At 42.8% G+C, this 24,849-nt stretch overlaps 1 protein-coding gene across 2 annotated transcripts in view; it reads left to right on the top strand.

Annotated features, from left to right (window-relative positions):
• Window positions 1–24,849, top strand: part of LOC141111649 (uncharacterized) — a 674,371-nt gene that overhangs the window by 614,755 nt on the left and 34,767 nt on the right. For both annotated transcript variants that reach the window (XR_012236466.1, XM_073603803.1), the window contains exons 12-14: window positions 8,938–8,997; window positions 11,811–11,917; window positions 15,814–15,955. Coding sequence is in view for 1 of the 2 variants with exons in the window: in XM_073603803.1 (XP_073459904.1) it covers window positions 8,938–8,997; window positions 11,811–11,917; window positions 15,814–15,955 (309 nt within the window). In the remaining variant the exon portion in view is untranslated. The remainder of the gene's footprint in view (window positions 1–8,937; window positions 8,998–11,810; window positions 11,918–15,813; window positions 15,956–24,849) is intronic.

The raw sequence follows: 24,849 nt of genomic DNA, 5'->3' as shown, positions 1-24,849 counted from the left end.
AAAAAATGAAGGACATACCTATTGGTCCACCCACCCCATACACCATATGCCCATGTATTCTGCCGCTATGTCCAGGTCCCGATATGAGATGATTATGAGATTCTTTCATTTTAACGACAACACCCAGTGCCCTCCCCGCAATCATCCAAATTCCGATAAGCTGTACAAGATTCGCCCACTAATAAATTCATTTTCCCAACGATTTGCAGAACTTTATGTCCCCGAGAAGAATATATGTGTGGATGAGTCCCTGGTACCATTTTCAGGCCGGCTAGGAATAAAACAGTATATTCCTACCAAAAAAGCCAAATATGGAGTCAAATTTTACAAGCTGTATGAGAGAGCCACGGGATATCTATATGCATTCCGCATATATGAGGGAAGAGATTCCCAGCTCCAGCCCCCTGAGTGCCCGGCCTACATGGGCACAACTGGAAAAATTGTATGGGACCTGGCTTACCCACTTTTAAAAAAAGGCTATCATATATACCTGGACAACTTTTATACCAGCCTGCCCCTTTTCAGACACCTTTATATTGAAAAAACCCTGGCCTGCGGAACTTCAAGAAAAAATAGGAAGGGCTTCCCACAATCCATTGTGAACAAAAGGCTGAAAAAGGGGGAAAGAGCAACACTGAGATGTAATGAAGTGCTGGCCTTGAGGTGGAAGGATAACAGGAACGTGCACATGATGTCCACCATTCATGATGACACTGCAGTTGTAGTTCAGCGAAGACGAGGTCCCATTGAAAAACCGACATGTGTCCAAGACTATAATCTCTACATGGGGGGGGTGGATTTCAATGACCAAATAATTCAGCCCTATTTGTCAATAAGGAGGTCCCGATTCTGGTATAAGAAGGTAGCAATATATCTAATCCATTTGGCCATTTACAATTCCTACATAATCTACACAAAATCCACAGAAAGCCCCGCCTCCTTCCTAAAATTCATAGAAGAAGTAGTCACGTCCCTCATCTATCCACAAAGACCCCTCCCAGAATTACCTCGTTCTGATGCTGTTAGCCGACTTCATGAACGCCACTTCCTGTACAACATTCCACCATCGGAAGCAGGCCGAAGACGGCAAAAAAAATGTTGTGTGTGCAGCAGAAGAGGTTTTCGAAAAGATACAAGCTACCATTGTCCCCAGTGTCCCTCCCAACCTGGCCTTTGCATTGGTGAATGCTTCGAACTGTATCATACATCCCCAAGTTATTAGCCCATATTTTCCCCATTTTCGCTGATCATTTTCCATGCTTCCCCAAAATAACCATGCCACTGCCTTCAATGTGAACTGACCCTGGCCTGCTTTTTGACTATGCCTCTGCCTACCGTTTGGACTGCTTCCACATGAACTGACCCTGGCCTGTTTTGACTATGCCTCTGCCCACCGTTTGGACTGCTTGCTCGTAAACTGACCCTGGCCTGTTTTGTGACTACTCTTCTGCCTACCGCTTGGACTGCTTGCACGTTAACTGACCCTGGCTTGTTTTATGGACTATGCTTTTGCCTACCACTTGGACTGATCTGTTGCCCTGCTACTATAGTACACAGGGGTCTCACATATGTGAGGGGCTCCAGAAAAGTTTTTCCGGATGGAGATAACAATTTTTTTTGTTTTCCCCCGGTTTTGTAATTTCCGGATTAGGGTCTGGAGTCCGGAGGCTTCATAGAGATTTGGGTGGGTCGAAGCCTCTACCCCTGTGCCCCTGTGCACAGGTCTTACCCGATTGCGGCCCTCAGCCTTCTGCTGACTTACTGCCATCATGCCTTTGCCTGCCGCATGAACGGACCACACATCTGCCTGCTACCTGGACTATGCAAATAATTCGCTGTAGCAAGAGGCAGTATGTTTATGAAGGGCTGGAGAGCGGTACAATAATGTGTGTCTGCAGGTAACAGTGTACCAGGACCAATATTATGGCTGTGCTGGCTGTCTCTGCCTGGACAATTCCTATGGACTGTGCTGTGCCGACTATAGACAATATTCCTGCCTGCTGCCTGGATAGTTATTGCTGTCGCTAAGCACATCCCTGACTGCTGCCTGGACCAGTGCTCTCTTCTGTGGACACTACTAAAAGCACAGGTAATACTTTTTTTTTAATCCTTTCCGCAATAGAATTTATTTTGGATTGTAATTCTTGGTATGTACATGCTATGTGTTAGAAATATGAAGGGCCTTCAAAAATGATAGGTTGCCAGGAAATTATCTATGTAATGTATGCTCCTAGAACGCCTGATGGTGCTACTTGGATGTTGGGCCACTGTATGTGGCCAAGCTGTGTAAGTCTCACACATGTGGTATCCCCATACTCAGGGGGAGTAGCAGAATGTATTTTGGGGTGTCATTTTTGCTATGTGTTGGAAATATCTTATAAAATGGACAACTTTGTGTAAAAAAAATGCGTTTTTATTTTTTTTCCACATTTTCCAAAAACTTCTGGAAAAAAAATAACCGTTCAAAAGACTCATTATGCCTCATAGATTATACGTTGGGGTGTTTGCTTTCCAAAATGGGGTCATTTTGTTGGCAATTCCTTTGTCCTGGTGCTCCAGGGCCTTCAAAAGTGTAATAGGTGGTTGAGAAATGAGATGTGCAATTTATGCTCGTAGATCGCCTGATGGTGCTACTTCAATGTTGGGCCTTTGTATGTGGCCAGGCTGTGTAAAAGTCCCACACATGTGGTATCGCCATACTCAGGAGGAGTAGCAGAATGTATTTTGGGGTGTCATTTTTGCTATGTATTTGCTATGTGTTGGAAATATCTTATAAATGGACAACTTTGTGTAAAAAAATGCGTTTTCATTTTTTTTCCACATTTTCCAAAAACATCTGGAAAAAAAATAACCGTTCAAAAGACTCATTATGCCTCATAGATTATACATTGGGGTGTTTGCTTTCCAAAATGGGGTCATTTTGTGGGCAATTCCTTTGTCCTGGTGCTCCAGGGCCTTCAAAATTGTAATAGGTGGTTGAGAAATGAGATGTGCAATTTATGCTCGTAGATCGCCTGATGGTGCTACTTCAATGTTGGGCCTTTGTATGTGGCCAGGCCGTGTAAAAGTCCCGCACATGTGGCATCGCCATACTCAGGAGGAGTAGCAGAATGTATTTTGGGGTGTCATTTTTGCTATGTATTTGCTATGTGTTGGAAATATCTTATAAATGGACAACTTTGTGTAAAAAAAATGCGTTTTCATTTTTTTTCCACATTTTCCAAAAACATCTGGTAAAAAAATAACCATTCAAAAGACTCATTATGCCTCATAGATTATACATTGGGGTGTTTGCTTTCCAAAATGGGTTCATTTTGTGGGCAATTCCTTTGTCCTGGTGCTCCAGGGCCTTCAAAAGTGTAATAGGTGGTTGAGAAATGAGATATGCAATTTATGCTCGTAGATCGCCTGATGGTGCGACTTCAATGTTGGGCCTTTGTATGTGGCCAGGCTGTGTAAAAGTCCCACACATGTGGTATCGCCATACTCAGGAGGAGTAGCAGAATGTATTTTGGGGTGTCATTTTTGCTATGTATTTGCTATGTGTTGGAAATATCTTATAAATGGACAACTTTGTGTAAAAAAAATGCGTTTTCATTTTTTTTCCACATTTTCCAAAAACATCTGGTAAAAAAATAACCGTTCAAAAGACTCATTATGCCTCATAGATTATACATTGGGGTGTTTGCTTTCCAAAATGGGGTCATTTTGTGGGCAATTCCTTTGTCCTGGTGCTCCAGGGCCTTCAAAAGTGTAATAGGTGGTTGAGAAATGAGATGTGCAATTTATGCTCGTAGATCGCCTGATGGTGCTACTTCAATGTTGGGCCTTTGTATGTGGCCAGGCTGTGTAAAAGTCCCACACATGTGGTATCGCCATACTCAGGAGGAGTAGCAGAATGTATTTTGGGGTGTAATTTGTTGTATGCATATGCTCTGTGAGAGAAATAACCAGTTAATATGAAAATTTTGAAAAAAAATAAAAATAAAAAATAAAAAATCTTCCTTTTGCAAAGAATTGTGGGAAAAAATTACACCTTAAAAAAACTCACAATGCTACTTACTTAATACCTTGGAATGTCTACTTTCTAAAAAGGGGTCATTTGGGGGGTATTTGTACTTTTCTGACTTGTTAGTACCTCAAGAAATGAGATTCACCTGATGTACTGAAGGCCTGATCAGATGTTTTCAATTTTCAGTGATTGGCACCATAGTTTGTAGACTCTATAACTTTCACAAAGACCAAATAATATACACTAATTTGGGTTATTTTTACCAAAGATATATAGCAGTATAAATTGTGGCCAAAATTTATGAAGAAAAATTACTAATTTGCTAAATTTTATGACAAAAACAAAGAAAAAGGCAATTTTTCACAAAATTTACGTTCTTTTTTTATTTATAGCACAAAAAATAAAAAACCCATTAGTGATTAAATACCACCAAAAGAAAGCTCTATTTGTGTGAAAAAAAGGACACAAATTTAATTTGGGTACAGTGTTGCATGACTGAGTAATAGTCATTCAAAGTGTGAGAGCACCAAAAGCTGAAAATTGGTCTGGGCAGGAAGGGGGTTTAAGTGCCCTGTATTGAGGTGGTTAAGATAAAAAACCTTCTGTATGTAGCAGCCTCCCCAGCACCCACCAATTACCTACCTGAGACCCTTCTCTCTCCAGCAATGTCCACGATCCCCTCAGCCATCCAGTACACTCCTCCTGATTGGCTGAGACAGAGCAGCGGCACCATTGATTCCTGTGGCTGTCAATCAGAGTCAGTCAGCCAATCAGGGGAGAGAGGTGGCAGGGCCAGTTCAGGGCTCTGTGTCTAAATGGATACATGGAGCTCTGACTCAGCTTGGGTGCCCCTGTAGCAAGCTGCTGGCTGAGGGGCTCTCAAAGAAGGGAGGGGCTAGGAGCAGCAAAGAGGGACCCGAGAAGAGAAGGATCCTGGCTGCTCTGTGCAAAACCAACTGCACAGAGGAGGTAAGTAGAACATGTTTGTTATTTAAAAAAAAAAACACAAGCCTTTTCAATCACTTTAAAATCTAAGGATAGAATTAATAGAAGGGTTTAGAAGCCAAATCAGACTTTGAAGTGGTTGTAAAGGCAGAAGTTTTTTCGACTTAATGCATTCTATGCATTAAGATAAAATGCCTTCTGTGTGCAGCAGCCGCCCCAGCCCCCCTAATACTAACCTGAGCCCCCTCTCTACCCAGCGATGTTCACGAGTGCCTCGGCCGTCCAGGACTCTCCCTCCTGATTGGCTGAGACACAGCTGCTGCTGAAATTGAGACTCATCAGACCAGGTGATGTTTTTCCAATCTTCTGTTGTCCAATTTTGGTGAGCCTGTGCAAGTTGTAGCCTCAGTTTCCTGTTCTTAGCTGACAGGAGTGCCACCTGGTGTGGCCTTCTGCTGCTGTAGCTTATCTGTTTCAAGGTTCGATGTGTTGCGCATTCAGAGATGGTATTCTGCATACCTTGGTTGTAATGAGTGGTTATTTGAGTTACTGTTGTCTTTCTGTCATCTTGACCCAGTCTGCCCATGTTCCTCTGACATCAACAAGGCATTTTCGTCAACATGATTGCCACTCACTGGATATTTTCTCTTTTTTGGACCATTCTCTCTAAACCCTGGAGATGGCTGTGCATGAAAAACCCAGTAGATCAGCAGTTTTTGAAATACTCAGACCAGCCTGTCTGGCACCAACAACCATGCCACGTTCAAAGTCACTTAAATCCCCTTTCTTCCCCATTCTGATACTCGGTTTGAACTTCGGCAAGTCGTCTTCACAATGTCTAGATGCCTAAATGCACTGAGTTGCTGCTATGTGACTGGCTAATTAGCAATTTGTGTTACCAAGTAATTGAACAGGTGTATCTAATAAAGTGGCCGATGAGTGTATGTGCAAACCCAATTGCTAAAATCTCATATTTGCTTTAACATGTTAGTATAATTGTAAATGTAATTTTCAATGTTCCTAAATGTGCAGCCTTTTTCAAAATAATACTTGGCAATCCTGCCATGAAGGTCCTTTTTTAGGCACTCTTTCATGGGGTGATGAAGCTCTTTTCCTGTCTCCCGGTTGTGCTTCTACATTGCCACCCTGTTACATGGGCTTCCTATGGAAACTACAAGTGGGTGTTTCAACACACATTACACAGTTGTCACCGCTCGTAATCCCACTCTGAGAAATGCCATGCCATTGCTGCATTGCATGCATGTAGGTAGAAAGTAGGGATGAGCCTGATGTTTGAGTCGAACGTAAGTTGTGTTGTGTTGTGGTGTTTGCCTGTTCGCCGAAAAGCAAATTCGAAAGCCGCGGAACACCCTTTAAAAGTCTATGGGAGAAGTGCTAATTTTAAAGGCTTATATGCATGGTATTGTCATAAAAAGTGTTTGGGGACCCGGGTCTTGCCCCATGGGACATGTATCAATGCAAAAAAAGTTTTAAAAATGGCCGTTTTTTTCGGGAGCAGTGATTTTAATAATGCTTGAAGTGAAACAATAAAAGTGAAATATTCCTTTAAATTTCATACCTGGGGGGTGTCTATAGTATGCCTGTAAAGTGGCGCATTTTTCCCGTGTTTAGAACAGTCCCTGCACAAAATGACATTTCTAAAGGAAAAAAAGTAATTTAAAACTACTAGCGGCTATAATGAATTGTTGGGTCTAGGCAATACAGATAAAAGTCATTGTAAAAAACGGCATGGGATCCCCCCAGTCCATTACCAGGCCCTTTGGGTCTGGTATGAATATTAAGGGGAACCCTGAACCCAAATTTTAAAAAAAATTGCGTGGGGGTCCCCCCAAATTCCATACTAGGCCCTTCAGATCTGGTATGGATATTAACGGGAACCTTGCGCCAATTTTTTTTTTAAATGGCGTAGGGGTCCCCCTCAAAATCCATACCAGACCTGAAGGGTAGATTTTAAGAGGAACCCCAGTGACAAAATAAAAAAAAAATGGCGTGGGGACCCCCCCCAAAAATACATACCAGACCATTATCCGAGCACACACCCTGGCAGGCCACAGGAAAAGAGGGGGGATGAGAGAGCACCCCCCACCTCCTGAACCGGGTAGCCCCCCAAAGCACCTTGTCCCCATGTTGATGGGGACCAGGGCCTCATCACCACAACCCTTGCCCCGTGGTTGTGGGGGTCTGCGGGTGGGGGGCTTATCGGAATCTGGAAGCCCCCTTTAACAAGGGTACCCCCAGATTCCGGCCCCCCTGTTTGAAATAGTACGTAAACGGGTGGCCCTGCCCCCCTCTGACGCCCCCTCTGGGTCATCCCACCCCCCCTTTGACGCCCCCTCTGACACCCCAGGAAAGCCATGGGGAAGTCCCCATGCGTCAGAGTGGGGTGGGGTCACCCGGGTACGTCACCGTGTGGCCCCGCCCTCAGCTATATAAGAACTGTCACCTGCGAGGACGCGTCAGACAGCGGGAGCCTTCCATGGAGGCGGGTTGGTGGTGGGGGTTTTTTTTAATTTTTCGGTCCGTCGGCGGAGCCATAGAAGAAGATGAATGGACTTTGTGGGACATTAAAGGGTTCCCCTTAAAATCCATACCAGACCTGAAGGGTCTGGTATGGATTTTGAGGGGGACCCCATGCCATTTTTTTTTAATTTGGCACAGGGTTCCCCTTAATATCCAAACCAGACCTGAATGGCCTGGTATGAAATTTGGGGGGACCCCCACACAATTGTTTTTTTAAATTTTGGTTCGTGGTTCCCCTTAATATTCATACCAGACCCAAAGGGCCTGGTAATGGACTGGGGGGGATCCCATGCCGTTTTTTCAATGACTTTTATCTGTATTGCCGATACTTTCATTATACTTTCATTATAATTCATTTATAATATAATTTAATATAATTCATACAATTCATTATAGCCGCTAGTCATTTTAAATGACTTTTTTTCCTTTAGAAATGTCATTTTGTGCAGGGACTGTTCTAAACACGGGAAAAATGTGCCACTTTACAGGCATACTATAGACACCCCCCAGGTATGAAGTTTAAAGGAATATATTTTACTTTTATTGTTTCACTTTAAGTATTATTAAAATCACTGCTCCTGAAAAAACTGAAGTTTTTAAAACTTTTATTTTTGCATTGATACATGTCCCCTGGGACCCGGGTCCCCAAACACTTTTTATGACAATACCATGCATATAAGCCTTTAAAATTAGCACTTTTGATTTCTCCCATAAACAATTCATTAAAGCCACGAGTAGTTTTAAATTACTTTTTTTCCTTTAGAAATGTCATTTTGTGAAGGGACTGTTCTAAACACGGGAAAAATGCGCCACTTTACAGGCATACTATAGACACCCCCAGGTACAAAATTTAAAGGAATGTTTCACTTTTATTGTTTCACTTTAAGCATTATTAAAATCACTGCTCCTGAAAAAACGACCGTTTTTAAAACTTTTTTTTTGCATTGATACATGTCCCCTGGGACCCAGGTCCCCAAACACATTTATGACAATAACTTGCATATTAACCCTTAAAATTAGCACTTTTGATTTTTCATGTTCGTGTCCCATAGACTTTAACGGTGTTCGCATGTCCGAACAAATTTTTTGCCTGTTCGCATGTTCTGCTGCAAACTGAATCGGGGGGTGTTTGGCTCATCCCTAGTAGGAAGTGGCTGCAAAAAGGCTGCTGAATATCAGCAGCATTTTAATGTAACAGGGGATGAAACGATTAAAACAGTACTGTTATTTATTTTAAAAAACATGGCAATTTTTTTATGATGCACAATGCTCTGTCATAACAGACATAATACAGCTACTTATAGGGTGCAAGAACACTTAAAATAAGATTGGATGACTGGAGCAACACAAACACTTAATGAGTAAAATCCTCCTTATTCTTATATTTATATGTATTTTTATTCCCTCCCCCCCCCCCTTTTTTTTTTTTTTTTTTACAGAAAAGAAAATTCTTGAGTACCAGATCATTGAAATAGAGAACACTGCAGCCTTACAGCTAGGTAAGACATTTTGGTGCTCAAGGCATTTTATGTTCTTGGACAAGATAGCACAAACAGTATCTGAAACATTAAAATTCTACTTTTATCACAATACAGAGGTATCTCTTTGCACCTAAATACTGTCATAAAAATGGCCAAAAATACATTTTTATAATGTTATTTTTACTGCGTCTGCTTGTGCATTTTCTATGTCAGTTTTTTTTGCCAGTCTACTTGGTGAAGGTGCTACAAAACTCACATATTCTATCTACAGTGTGACCTTACTAGTTACAATCACCCAAAATGTATCCTTATTTATGGGCAGATGATGAGGAGCCTAACTACAGTGCCTTGAAAAAGTATTCATACCATGTAAAATTTTACATATTTTGTCATGTTACAACCAAAAACGTAAATGTATTTTATTGGGATTTTATGTGATAGACCAACACAAAGTGGCACATAATTGTGAAGTGGAAGGAAAATGATAAATGGGTTTTAATTTTTTTTACAAATAAATATGTGAAAAGTGTGGCATGCATTTGTATTCAGCCCCCTTTACTCTGATACCCCTAAGTAAAATCTAGTGGAAACAATTGCCTTCAGAAGTTACCTAATTAGTAAATAGAGTCTACCTGTGTGTAATTTAATCTCAGTATAAATACAGCTGTTCTGTGAAACCCTCAGAGGTTTGTTAGAGAACCTTAGTAAACAAACAGCATCATAAAGGCCAAGGAACACACCAGACAGGTCAGGGATAAAATTGTGGAGATGTTTAAAGCGGGGTTATGTTATACAAAAATATCTCAAGCTTTGAACATCTCAAGGAGCAATGTTCAATCCATCAGAAAATGGAAAGAGTATGGCACAACTGCAAACCTACAAAGACATGGCCGTCCACCTAAACTGACAGGCCAGGCAAGGAGAGCATTAATCAGAGAAGCAGCCAAGAGGTAAGAGCCATGGTAACTCTGGAGGAGCTGCAGAGTTCCACAGCTCAGGTGGGAGAATTTGTCCACAAGACAACTATTAGCCCATATTCACATCGGGTCGATTTGGCATGCGATTTGACATGTCAAATCGCATACCAAATCGGCGGCTATTGCCGGCAATAGCACCATCCGACTTTGCGGCACCACACTGATTCCCAAAAGTAGTTCCTGCACTACTTTTGGTGACTGCACAGATGTCTCTGAAATCGCTCCTGAAGTCAGACTGACATGCGGGTATGAAATCGTGCAACTGAATTCGCACCATTTCTAACCCGCAGTCAGTGTGAACCTGGGCTTAGTCATGCAGTTCACAAATCTGGCCTTTGTAGAAGAGTGGCAAGAAGAAAGCCATTGTTGAAAGAAAGAAAGGAATAAGAAGTCCCGTTTGCAGTTTGCAAGAAGCCCTGTGAGGGACATAGCAAACATGTGGAAAAAGGTGCTCTGGTCAGATGAGACCAAAATTTATCTTTTTGGCCTAAAAGCAAAACGCTATGTGTGGCAGAAAACTAACACTGCACATCACCCTGAGCACACCATCCCCACTGTGAAACATGGTGGTAGCAGCATCATGTTGTGGGCATGCTTTTCTTCAGCAGGGAAGCGGGTCAGAGTTGATGGGAAGATGGATGGAGCCAAACACAGGGCAATCTTATGCCGCGTACACACGGTCGGACTTTACGGCAGACTTTGCCCGGTGGACTTTTCGACGGACTTCACGACGGACTTTCTGAATGAACGGACTTGCCTACACACAATCCACCAAAGTCCGTCGAATTCGTACGTGATGACGTACAACCGGACTAAAACAAGGAAGTTAATAGCCAGTAGCCAAAAGCTGCCCTAGCGTGGCTTTTTGTCCGTCGAACTAGCATACAGACGAGCGGACTCGAGTTCAACAGATAGATTTAAAACATGTTTCAAATCTAAGTCCGTCCAACTTTTGAGAAAACAAAGTTCGCTGGAGCCCACACACGATCATATTGTCCGTCGAAATTCCGTCCGCCGGGCAAAGTCTGCCGTAAAGTCCACTCGTGTGTACGCGGCATTAGAAGAAAACCTGCTAGCATCTGCAAAAGACTTGAGACTGGGGCAGAAGTTCACCTTCCAGCAAGGCAACGACCCTAAACATACAGCAAGAGCTACAATGGAATGGTTTAGATCAAAGCACATTCATGCTTTAGAATGGCCCAGTCAAAGTCCAGACCTAAATCCAATTGAGAATCTGTGGCTAGACTTGAAAATTGATGTTCACAGACGCTCTCCATCCAATCTGACAGAGCTTGAGCTATTTTGCAAAGAAAAATGGGCAAACATTTCACTCTCTAGATGTGCAAAGCTGGTAGAGACATCCCCAAAAAGACTTGCAGCTGTAATTGCAGCGAAAGTTGTTTCTACAAAGTATTGACTCAGGGGGGTTGAATACAAATGTATGCCACACTTTTCACGTATTTATTTGTAAAACATTTTGAAAACCATTTATCATTTACTTTTTACTTTTCACTTCACAATTATGTGCCATTTTGTGTTGGTCTATTCCCTAAAATCCCCAAAAATACATTTACCTTTTTGGTTGTAACATGACAAAATGTGGAAAATTCCAAGGGGTGTGAATACTTTTTCAAGGCACCGTATCATCTGGCTGGGGAATCTTTTTTATCTCTGGGGAATTCCCATAGTTAGATTTGCTTTCCGGAATTGCCAACTCTCCTTCTCCATTTCAGGGTTTCATTCACTTTTTCTAAAATAATTTAACTGGAAAATTAAAATGTAGCAAAGCATGTATGTTTATGCACATCTACAATCCAGTCTGCTTTCTAAACTGTATCTTGATTTTTGAAATAGGAGAACAGAAGGAAAACGAAGATGGCATGCCTGTGACACTACAAGACATTGCTGTTAAAGAGATTGAAGTAGGAGGTCAGAAGCTGGATTTGGAAGAAATTGTTGAGGTAACTACAGTTACGAGCTGAAATGATGAGATTGTTGGCTCAGTAACAACTATAGCATAGTTTCCAGAAGTCACAGATCTCTGGTGACACTAAACTCACATTTTTTAAAATAAAATAAATGCAATATGTTTTATATATGGTTTTATATGTAGAATGTATCTTCTATCTCTCTCTTCCTATGTTTCATCTCTGAAATGCAAGCTTTTTTTCTGCAATTTTCAGACTTTCTGTTCTAGGATGGCTACCTCAAACGCAAATGCAGTGTAAACACATCTGTGCTCACAATAACATACGTAAATCAATCTATACAAACAATGATAATAATAAGTGTATGTAAATATAAATATATATACCCTATAGCATAATCTATCAAAAATATATACTGAAAAAGCAAATCAAAAATTGTAATATATATGAATGAATATAAAGTGATTCTAAAATCCACAATAGTGTCCTTATGTGCAAAAATCTTTTAAAAGGATAAACAAAATGAAAAATCTTGCTTGGTGCTACAAAAACTTCAAAGCCATCTTGCGTAAAAAAAAGTGCTAATGATAATCTCTCACACCACAGTGTACCACCATCTCTTGCCCCTTACCTCACGCTTAGACCTACACAAAGGTAGGGTCCAAAACCGCCAGTCCCAATATTGGGTATACAATGCCTTGAAAAAGTATTTATACCCCTTGAAATTTTCCACATTTTGTCATGTTACAACCAAAAATGTAAATGTATTTTATTGGGATTTTATGTAATAGACCAACATAAAGTGACACATAATTGTGAAGTGGAAAGAAATGATAAACGGTTTTAAATTTTTTTTAAAAATAAATATGTGAAAAGTGTGGGGTGGATTTGTATTCAGCACCTCTGAGTCAATACTTTGTAGAACCACCTTTCGCTGCAATTACATCTGCAAGTCTTTTTGGGGATGTCTCTACCAGCTTTGCACATCTAGAGAGTGACATTTTTGCCCATTCTTCTTTGCAAAATAGCTCAAGTTCTGTCAGATTGGATGGAGAGCGTCTGTGAATAGCAATTTTCAAGTCTTGCCACAGATTCTCAATTGGATTCAGGTCTGGACTTTGACTGGGCTATTCTAACACATGAATATGATTTGATCTAAACCATTCCATTGTATCTTTGGCTGTATGTTTAGCGTCGTTGCCCTGCTGGAAAGTGAACCTATGCCCCAGTCTCAACTCTTTTGCAGACTCTGACCTGCTTCCCTGTCCCTGCTGAAGAAAAACATTCCCACAACATGATGCTGCCACCACCATGTTTCACGGTGGGGATGGTGTGTTCAGTGTGCAGTGTTAGTTTTCTGCCACACATAGCGTTTTGCTTTTAGGCCAAAAAGTAAATTTTTGGTCTCATCTGACTAGAGCACCTTGTTCCACATGTTTGCCGTGTCTCCAACATGGCTTCTCGCAAATTGCAAATGGGACTTCTTATGACTTTCTTTCAACAATGGCTTTCCATAAAGGTCAGATTTATGGTGTGCACGACTTATGCCCCGTACACACGGTTGGATTTTCGGACGGAAAATGTGTGATAGGACCTTGTTGTCGGAAATTCGGACCATGTGTAGGCTCCATCACACATTTTCCATCGGATTTTCCGACACACAAAGTTTGAGAGCAGGCTATAACATTTTCCGAAAACAAAATGCGTTGTCAGAATTTCCGATTGTGTGTACACAAATCCGACGCAAAAAGTGCCACGCATGCTCAGAATAAATAAAGAGATGAAAGCTATTGGTTACTGCCCCGTTTATAGTCCCGACGTACGTGTTTTACGTCACCGTGTTCAGAATGATCGGATTTTCCGACAACTTTGTGTGACCGTGTGTATGCAAGACAAGTTTGAGCCAACATCCGTCATAAAAAATCCATGGGTTTTGTTGTCGGAATGTCCAATCAATGTCCGACCGTGTGTACGGGGCATAATAGTTGTCCTGTGGACAGATTCTCCCACCTGAGCTGTAGAGCTGAGCTGCAGCTCTTCCAGAGCTACCATGAGCCTCTTGGCTGCTTCTCTGATGAAGGCTCCTCCTTGCCTGGCCCGTCAGTTTAGGTAGATGGCCATGTCTTGGTAGGTTTGCAGTTGTGCCATACCCTTTCCATTTTGGATGATGGATTGAACAGTGCTCCATGAGAGGTGCAAAACTTGGGATATTTTTTTATAACCTAACTCTGCTTTAAACTTCTCCACAACTTTATCCCTGACATGTCTGGAGTGTTCTTTGGCCTTCATGATGCTGTTTGTTCACTAGGGTTCTCTAACAAACCTCTGAAGGCTTCATAGAACAGCTGTATTTATACTGAGATTAAATTACACACAGGTGGACTCTGTTTACTAATTAGGTGACTTCTGAAGGCAATTGGTTTCACTACATTTTAGTTAGGGGTTTCATAGTAAGGCCCCTTTCACACTGGGGCGGTTTGCAGGCGCTATTGCGCTAATAATAGCGCCTGCAAACAAACACGAAACAGCCGCTGCTGTCTCTCCAGTGTGCAAGCCCCGAGGGCTTGCACACTGGAGTGGTGCGCTAGCAGGATGGGAAAAAAAGTCCTGCTAGCAGCAACTTCGGAACGGTGAAGGAGCGGTGTATACACCGCTCCTTCACCGCTTCTGCCCATTGAAATCAATGGGACAGCGTGGCTATACCGCCGGCAAAGCGCCTCTGTAAAGGCGCTTTGCGGTGGTTTTTAACCCTCGGCCACTAGCGGGGGTAAAACCACCCCGCTAGCGGACGATTACCGACGGTAAAGCGTCGCCAACAATAGCGGCGCTTTACCGCCGACGCTGCCCCCACGCCAGTGTGAAAGGGGCCTAAAGCAGGCTGAATACAGATGCACACCTCACTTTTCAGATATTTATTTGTTATAAAATTGGAAAACCATTTCTCATTTTTTTTCCACTTCACAATCATGTGCCACTTTGTGTTGGTCTATTACATAAAATCCTAATATAATACATTTAAATTTTGGTTGTAACATAACAAAATGTGGAATATTTATGAATACTTTTTCAAGGCACTGTATAAGGGCCTGTGCACAGCTGAGACTCATAAAAAGGTCTGGATAACATGTAAGATGTGGACGTAGGACTGGAGGCTTATTCTCATCCAAAACTTTACAAAACTTCCAGGTTCCAGGACAGAACTGCCAAAGACCAAAGATTCTCAGTAAACAAGTTTGATTTCTCCAAATCAGCCATAAACCCTTGAGCTCCTCACTGTGTAGGTGAGAAACCTAGGTGACACGGGTCCACAATCCTAACAGCACATGCCTCCTTAAATTTATACTTTATATTTCTGATGCAAATTTATGTTGTGAAATGTATTTTTGCCTAGCTTTGTATTTGACATCAATGTAGTTTAATTTACAGTGACATTACATTTACAAAGCATGTACTTGTAGTAACAGATGAACAATAAGCAAGGGGTGGGATTTTCAGGAATAAAACTTACTCCACCTGCAACACATGGCATTTTTAGATGACTACAGTTCAGCTTTAGGCTAGGTTCACACTGCTGCAGTGCGAATTTAGCGCGATTTTGATCCGATTGCGTTGCAAATTTGCATTGCGAATTCTTTGTGTGTTCTTGCGATTCTACTGCAAATTTTGCAATCTATGGAGCTGAATTCGCATTGCACACGGATCAAACTCGGACAGGACCCTTTTTTTACGCAGGTTAAATTCGCAACGCATTCATGTGAACAGCACTCATGGAAAACAATGTTATTAAAATGACTTGCGAATTTGAGCGATCGCAGCGGCTCAAATTCGCAATAAAATTCGCAGCAGTGTGAACCTAGCCTTAAGGTGTATAATTGTCTACAGCTTCCTGCCCAGTGTTATTAACATCTAAATGTATTTTGTGTTGTTAGACTGCCCTCTTGTGGCAAGACCTTGAAGAAGTCAAAACATACTTGTCCAAACTGCATGACACCGGTGTGCACCAGAGACTGTATTACTGTGACAGGAAGAGTCAGCTGGTGGAAATATTGAACAGAGGATTCTCTCCAGAAGGTTTGTAAAGAAGATGACAGCTCATTTAGAGCAAATAAATCAGACTTCCTAAGTCAAACACTACTCTAACAACGCTAACACTAAATGATTGCACCATCAAGGAAGTAAATAAACAAGGCAGCAAACATAACAGTAAAGTGAAAACTGTAATCCTTTAATAACCCATAGTAAATGTTCGAATTTCAGTTTAACCACTTCAGCCCCGGAAGGTTTTACCCCCTTCCTGACCAGAGCACTTTTTACAATTCGGCACTGCGTCGCTTTAACTGCTAATTGCGCGGTCATGCAATGCTGTACCCAAACGAAATTTGCGTCCTTTTCTTCCCACAAATAGAGCTTTCTTTTGATGGTATTTGATCACCTCTGCCGTTTTTACTTTTTGCGCTATAAACGGAAAAAGACCGAAAATTTTGAAAAAAAATGATAATTTCTACTTTTTGTTATAAAAAAAATCCAATAAACTCAATTTTAGTCATACATTTAGGCCAAAATGTATTCGGCCACATGTCTTTGGTAAAAAAAAATGTCAATAAGCGTATATTTATTGGTTTGCGCAAAAGTTATAGCGTCTACAAACTAGGGTACATTTTCTGGAATTTACACAGCTTTTATTTTATGACTGCCTATGTCATTTCATGAGGTGCTAAAATGGCAGGGCAGTACAAAACCCCCCCAAATGACCCCATTTTGGAAAGTAGACACCCCAAAGAAATTGCTGAGAGGCATGTTGAACCCATTGAATATTTATTTTTTTTGTTCCAAGTGATTGAATGATATATTGCTCACACAGGCCATGCGCATATGTGGAATTGCACCCCAAAATACATTTAGCTGCTTCTCCTAAGTACGGGGATACCACATGTGTGTGACTTTTTGGGAGCCTAGCCGCGTACGGGGCCCCGAAAACCAAGCACCGCCTTCAGGATTTCAAAGGGCATAAATTTTTGATTTCACTCCTCACTACCTATCACAGTTTTGAAGGCCATAAAATGCCAAGATGGCACAAAACCCCCCCAAATGACCCCATTTTGGAAAGTAGACACCCCAAGCTATTTGCTGAGAGGCATGTTGAGTCCATGGAATATTTTATTTTTTGACACAAGTTGCGGGAATGTGACAATTTTTTTTTTTTTTGCACAAAGTTGTCACTAAATGATATATTGCTCACACAGGCCATGGGCATATGTGGAATTGCACCCCAAAATACATTCTGCTGATTCTCCTGAGCACGGGGATACCACATGTGTGGGACTTTTTGGGAGCCTAGCCGCGTACGGGGCCCCGAAAACCCAGCACCGCCTTCAGGATTTCTAAGGGCGTAAAGTTGTGATTTCACTCCTCACTACCTATCACATTTTTGAAGGCCATAAAATGCCCAGATGGCACAAAACCCTCCCAAATGACCCCATTTTGGAAAGTAGACACCCCAAGCTATTTGCTGAGAGGCATGTTGAGTCCATGGAATATTTTATATTTTGACACAAGTTGCGGGAAAGTGACAATTTTTTTTTTTTTTTTTTTGCACAAAGTTGTCACAAAATGATATATTGCTCAAACATGCCATGGGCATATGTGGAATTACACCCCAAAATACATTCTGCTACTTCTCCTGAGTACGGGGATACCACATGTGTGGGACTTTTTGGGAGCCTAGCCGCGTACGGAGCCCTGAAAACCAATCACCGCCTTCAGGATTTCTAAGGGCATAAATTTTTGATTTCACTCCTCACTACCTATCAGTTTTGAAGGCCATAAAATGCCAAGATGGCACAAACCCCCCCCCCCCAAATGACCCCATTTTGGAAAGTAGACACCCCAAGCTATTTGCTGAGAGGCATGTCGAGTCCATGGAATATTTTATTTTTTGACACAAGTTGCAGGAAAGTGACAATTTTTTTTTTTTTTTGCACAAAGTTGTCACTAAATGATATATTGCTCACACAGGCCATGGGCATATGTGGAATTGCACCCCAAAATACATTCTGCTGATTCTCCTGAGTATGGGGATACCACATGTGTGGGACTTTTTGGGAGCCTAGCCACGTACGGGGCCCCGAAAACCCAGCACCGCCTTCAGGATTTCTAAGGGCGTAAAGTTGTGATTTCACTCCTCACTACCTATCACATTTTTGAAGGCCATAAAATGCCCAGATGGCACAAAACCCCCCCAAATGACCCCATTTTGTAAAGTAGACACCCCAAGCTATTTGCTGAGAGGCATGTTGAGTCCATGGAATATTTTATATTTTGACACAAGTTGCGGGAAAGTGACAATTTTTTTTTTTTTGCACAAAGTTGTCACAAAATGATATATTGCTCAAACATGCCATGGGCATATGTGGAATTACACCCCAAAATACATTCTGCTGCTTCTCCTGAGTACGGGGATATGACATGTGTGGGACTTTTTGGGAGCCTAGCCGCGTACGGAGCCCCGAAAACCAAGCACCGCCTTCAGGATTTCTAAGGGCATAAATTTTTGATTTCACTCCTCACTACCTATCACAGTTTTGAAGGCCATAAAATGCCAAGATGGCACAAAACCCCCCCAAATGACCCCATTTTGGAAAGTAGACACCCCAAGCTATTTGCTGAGAGGCATGGTGAGTATTTTGCAGCTCTCATTTGTTTTTGAAAATGAAGAAAGACAAGAAAAACATATATTTTTTTTCTTTTTTCAAATTTCAAAAGTTTGTGACAAAAAGTGAGGTCTGCAAAATACTCACTATACCTCTCAGCAAATAGCTTTGGGTGTCTATTTTCCAAAATGGGGTCATTTGGGGGGGGTTTGTGCCATCTGGGCATTCCATGGCCTCCGAAACTGTGATAGGCAGTGAAGAGTGAAATCAAAAATTTACGCCCTTAGAAAGCCTGAAGGCGGTGCTTGGTTTTCGGGGTCCCGTACGCCGCTAGGCTCCCAAAAAGTCTCACACATGTGGTATCCCCGTACTCAGGAGAAGCAACAGAATGCATTTTGGGGTGTAATTTCACATATTCCCATGGCATGTTTGAGCAATATATCATTTAGTGACAACTTTGTGCAAAAAAAAAAAAAAAATTGTCTTTTTCCCGCAACTTGTGTCACAATATAAAATATTCCATGGACTCGACATGCCTCTCAGCAAATAGCTTGGGGTGTCTACTTTCCAAAATGGGGTCATTTGGGGGGGGTTTGAACTGTCCTGGCATTTTATGCACAACATTTAGAAGCTTATGTCACACATCACCCACTCTTCTAACCACTTGAAGACAAAGCCCTTTCTGACACTTTTTGTTTACATGAAAAAATTATTTTTTTTTGCAAGAAAATTACTTTGAACCCCCAAACATTATATATTTTTTTAAAGCAAATGCCCTACAGATTAAAATGGTGGGTGTTTCATTTTTTTTTTTTCACACAGTATTTGCGCAGCGATTTTTCAAACGCATTTTTTGGGGAAAAAACACACTTTTTAAAATTTTAATGCACTAAAACACACTATATTGCCCAAATGTTTGATGAAATAAAAAAGATGATCTTAGGCCGAGTACATGGATACCAAACATGACATGCTTTAAAATTGCGCACAAACGTGCAGTGGCGACAAACTAAATACATTTTTAAAAGCCTTTAAAAGCCTTTACAGGTTACCACTTTAGATTTACAGAGGAGGTCTACTGCTAAAATTACTGCCCTCGATCTGACCTTCGCGGTGATACCTCACATGCATGGGGCAATTGCTGTTTACATTTGACGCCAGACCGACGCTTGCGTTCGCCTTTGCGCGAGAGCAGGGGGGGACAGGGGTGCTTTTTTTTTTTTTTTTTTTTTTTCTTTATTAATTTTTTAATTTTTTTTCTTATTTTTAAACTGTTCCTTTCATTTTTTTTTTTTTTTTATCATTTTTATTGTTATCTCAGGGAATGTAAATATCCCCTATGATAGCAATAGGTAGTGACAGGTACTCTTTTTTGAAAAAATTGGGGTCTATTAGACCCTAGATCTCTCCTCTACCCTCAAAGCATCTGACCACACCAAGATCGGTGTGATAAAATGCTTTCCCAATTTCCCAATGGCGCTGTTTACATCCGGCGAAATCTAAGTCATGAAATGCTCGTAGCTTCCGGTTTCTTAGGCCATAGAGATGATTGGAGCCATTCTGGTCTCTGATCAGCTCTATGGTCAGCTGGCCGAATCACCGGCTGCATTCTCAGGTTCCCTGTTGGGCCAGGAGAGCCAGAGAAAAACATGGAAGACGGTGGGGGGGGGGGAATCCCTCCCACTGCTTGTAAAAGCAGTCTAGAGGCTAATTAGCCGCTATGATTGCTTTTACATGAAAGCCGACCGCTGGCTGAAAAGAATGATACCAAGATGATACCTAAACCTGCAGGCATCATTCTGGTATAACCACTCAAAGTCCAGCAACATACCAGTACGTTGCTGGTCCTTGTATTGTAAACTTTTTTTTCATGCAGCCTGTGGGCTGAACGAAAAAAAGATATTGATCGGTGGGTATGCCCACCATTAGAATACCTCCCTTCATCCGCCCACTTGTAATGATGGGCATACATGCACCATTTATATATGCCGAAGCATGGGGGCATCCTCCCGCAAAAGGCAGGAGCAAATTGCTCCTCCACCCACTGCTGCCCCCACGCTTCGGCATATATGCTGAAGTATGTAACTGTGGTGGTGAAATCACCTCCGACAGCGCTGGAGTCACGGCTTTATATATCGTGGGAGCAAACGCTGTTGCTGTCAAGATAAATAAATCCGCTCTGCAGCTGAATGGCGTACCTGAAAACAAAAAAGTGGTTAACAATAAAAAAACAAAGTATAAAAAAATTGCATACCTATAAAGCAAACATGATAAAAACATAACAATAAAATATTGCAGTATAGAATGCAGAACAATAGAGAGAGAATAGAGAGAGAGAACAATAAAACGACAACTATTTTTGGTTTTTTTATTTTATATTTTTTTTGTATTTTTATTTTTTTATTTTTTTTTTTATTTTTTATTTTTTTTTAACACTTTTTTTAGTAACTTTAACTTTTAACTGTAACTGTACCAGGTTTGGGTCTCTCAAAATGCGATGGCATCTTGGGAGACCCTGTGTTAGTGTGCCTAGTCTGTGCCGTGCTGAACCCTACGCTAATACTCCACTAGTGTATGGTAGCGTTCAAAACATTCACCAATGCATAGACCAGGATTGTCAGGACAGGAGGGACAACAATACCGGGTGTCACGCCTAAATCCGCGCTTGCTGCAGACACAACATCTTTTTTGGGGGGCTTGTTGGGTAGGGGTACTCTGGAGGACATAAGGAAAATGCCTCCCATGCAGCCGGCTTACTGCATCTGGTTGGGGAAGGTGAGGTGGAGCACCGTCTGGATACAGAAGGGCTCTGACAATCTCTTCCTGGAATTTAAGGAAGGATCCAGTCCGTCCTGAAGCTCTGTATAGCACATGAGCATTCAGCAAAGCCAATTGAAATAAATAAACAGACACTTTTTTGTACCAGCGTCTGGCCTTACGGGCAATTAGGTACGGTGCCAACAACTGGTCGTTGAGGTCCACCCCTCCCATATTAAGGTTGTATTCGTGGACACAGAGGGGTTTCTCCACAACACCAGTCGCCGTAGTAATTTGGGTCGTCGTGTCTGCATGAAGGGAGGTAAGAACGAAAACATTCTTATTGTCCCCCCACTTCATAGCGGGCAAATTATTATACTGCAAGCAGGCTCTCTCCCCCAGCCTAAGACGGGACTCTACAAGCCGCTGGGGAAAGCCCCGGCGATTAGGTCGCACGGTGCCACATGCTCCAATCTGATGATCAAACAAGTGACTAAAAAGTGGCACGCTCGTATAATAATTGTCCACGTACAAGTGGTACCCCTTTCCGAATAAGGGTGACACCAAGTCCCACACTATCTTGCCAGCGCTTCCTATGTAGTCAGGGCAGTTTATCGGCTCAACGTGACTACCTTTGCCCTCGTAAACCATAAATCTACATGTATAGCCTGTGGCCCTGTCACAGAGCTTATACATCTTGACCCCGTATCTGGCACGCTTGCTGGGAAGGTACTGTTTGAAGGACAAGCGGCCAGAAAACTTAATCAGGGACTCATCAACGCAGACAACTTGATGGGGGGTAAACAAGTCTGCAAAACGTTGGTTGAAGTGGTTTACGAGGGGCCGAATTTTGTAGAGCCGATCGTATGCAGGGTCTCCACGAGGACGACAGAGTTCATTGTCGTTGAAGTGCATGAACCGCAAAATCTGCTCGTATCGTGCCCTGGTCATGGAGGCAGAGAACACGGGCATATGGTGAATTGGGTCAGTGGACCAATATGACCGCAACTCACTCTTTTTGGTTATGCCCATGAGGAGGGAAAGGCCCAGAAAGATCTTAAATTCGGAGACCGTAATTGGTCTCCAATCTCTGGCAAGGGAGGACTGGGGAATAGTGGCGATGTGTTGACCAGCGTACAAATTGCTTTGGTCCACAATAGATCTATAGAGATCTTCGGTGAAAAACAGCGAATAAAAATCCAGTGGCGTAAAGTCAACTGTTTCCACCTGAATTCCGGGTTGGCCAGTGAATGGGGGAAGTACGGGTGCTGCAGAAGTGGTGGGTTCCCAATTCGGATTGGCGAATGCAGCAGGAAGGGCACTATGGGCACGACGGGCCTGTGTTCGTCTTCTTCTTGGTGGCAGCGGGACGCTACTTGTGCTTGCCACCTCGCCAGCTTGAACTGCACTTATGGGACTCGCCACGTCACCACGTGATACTGCAGTGCTGGATGTACGACCAGGGTGTACTAGGCCGCTGGTGCTTGCCAGTTCACCAGAAGGAGTAGCGGCACTAGTACTTCTCTGCTCCATACGAGAGCCCTGCGGTTCTTGCACTTCAAGGACAGAAGAAGTTCGGGGTCTGGTACGCCTGACCCTAGCAGGGACCACAACTCCGTCGTCAGAGCTATCTGTCATGGAGCCGCTGTCCTCTACAGGTTCGTATTCTGAGCCTGAACTTGACAGATGAGTGACTTCCTCTTCACTATCTGTCATACTCAGAAACGTGTAGGCCTCTTCACTAGTGTACCTTCGATTTGTCATTTTGGCCTCTAAATTTAGGGGTACACTAGTGAGACTCACAGGCAAAAAAGCTCCTGACTGTTAGCGACTGATTCAAAACGCTACCAAAAAACTGTTAGCGATCGCAGGGATCAGGCCTGACTCTGCGAACGCTGCAGTTATGTGTGCTTAGTGTTTTGTAAGTGTCAGTTATCGATCGATACTGCACTTGGGTGGGCTGGGCTGGGCCGAGGGGCAAAACGCAGGTGCTAGCAGGTATCTGGGCTGATCCCGCTAACACTGTGTTTCAGGGAACCCTAAACTGCTGGGGAGTATAGATCTGATCGGATCAGATATCGATCCGTTCAGATACTATAGCACTAAGGGAGGTGTATGCTGCGTGCGTGGGTTTTAGCGGTACTGGCGCTAACCTGACGCTGCCTGGGGCGACGCAGACCTTATCAGATCCTAAAAACTTAACTTATATCACCGCCGGGCAATTAGGGGGTTAAACCTTTATAAGGTAATAAACGGCGGGTGCCCTAAAACTATAATAAACTATAATAAACTGTAATAAACTATAATAAACTACAAAAAACAAACTAGCTAACCAGCGTCACCCGTAACACTTATACGGTGATCGCTGGTGAAAGGGTTAACTAGGGGGCAATCAAGGGGTTAAAACCTTTAGCAGGTAGTATATGGGGGTACCTGTCGCTATAAAACACTGACAGCGAACCTATATACTTACCTCCCTAACTAGCGTCACCTGTGTCACTAATACAGCGATCAGAAAAACGATCGCTTAGCGACACTGGCGACGGGGGGTAATCAAGGGGTTAACTTTTATTAGGGGGGGGTTAGGGGGGTACCCTGGACCTAAAGGGGGGTACCCTAGACCTAAAGGGGGCTAACCTAACTGCCCTAACACTTGTAACTGACACAAACTGACACCAATGCAAGAAAAAAAAAACTGCTATTGGTGTCAGAGTGACAGGGGGTACAGGGGGGTGATCGGGGGGTGATCGGGGGGTGACAGGGGGGTGAAAAGTGTGCCTGCGTGTTCTACTGTAAGTGTAGTGTTGGTGCACTTACTTGGATGTCTTCTCTCCTCTGCGCCGGGACGAAAAGACCGGCTCGAGGAGGGATGACATCACTTCCTTTCCCTCTGTTTACATTACAGAGGGAAAGGAAGCGTTTTCATTCGCCGGGAGCGATCGGGAGGGGGTGGCCAACAATGGATGGCCTCCCCCTCACCTCTCATCGCCCGCGAACGAGAGCCGACCGCCTATGGCACCGGGGGGGGGGGGTCCGATCGGACCCCCCACCCGCGGGAGGCAGATCACGTACAGGTACGTGATTCTGCCTGCCCGTGCCATTCTGCCGCCGTATATGTGCGTTAGGCGGTCGGCAAGTGGTTAACATGGAAATGTGGCTTTACACATCTAAGTACTAGAGCAGGGATGTCCAAATTTTTTTCAAAGAGGGCCAGATTTGATGAAGTGACCATTTTGCCTGACATTCTTTGAACCATTAAAATTCGGTCTAATGCCCTGTACACACGGTCGGACATTGATCGGACATTCCGACAACAAAATCCATGGATTTTTTCCGATGGATGTTGGCTCAAACTTGTCTTGCATACACACGGTCACACAAAGTTGTTGGAAAATCCGATCGTTCTGAACGCGGTGACGTAAAACACGTACGTCGGGACTATAAATGGGGCAGTAGCCAATAACTTTCCTCTCTTAATTTATTCTGAGCATGCGTGGCACTTTGTGCGTCGGATTTGTGTACACACAATCGGAATTTCCGACAACGGATTTTGTTGTC

This window comes from Aquarana catesbeiana, linkage group LG11 (genome assembly GCF_042186555.1).
Source record: "Aquarana catesbeiana isolate 2022-GZ linkage group LG11, ASM4218655v1, whole genome shotgun sequence".
Taxonomy (NCBI): Eukaryota; Metazoa; Chordata; class Amphibia; order Anura; family Ranidae; genus Aquarana; species Aquarana catesbeiana.
Note: the sequence above shows the minus strand (reverse complement) of the source record. Positions and strands in the feature narration are given on the sequence as shown.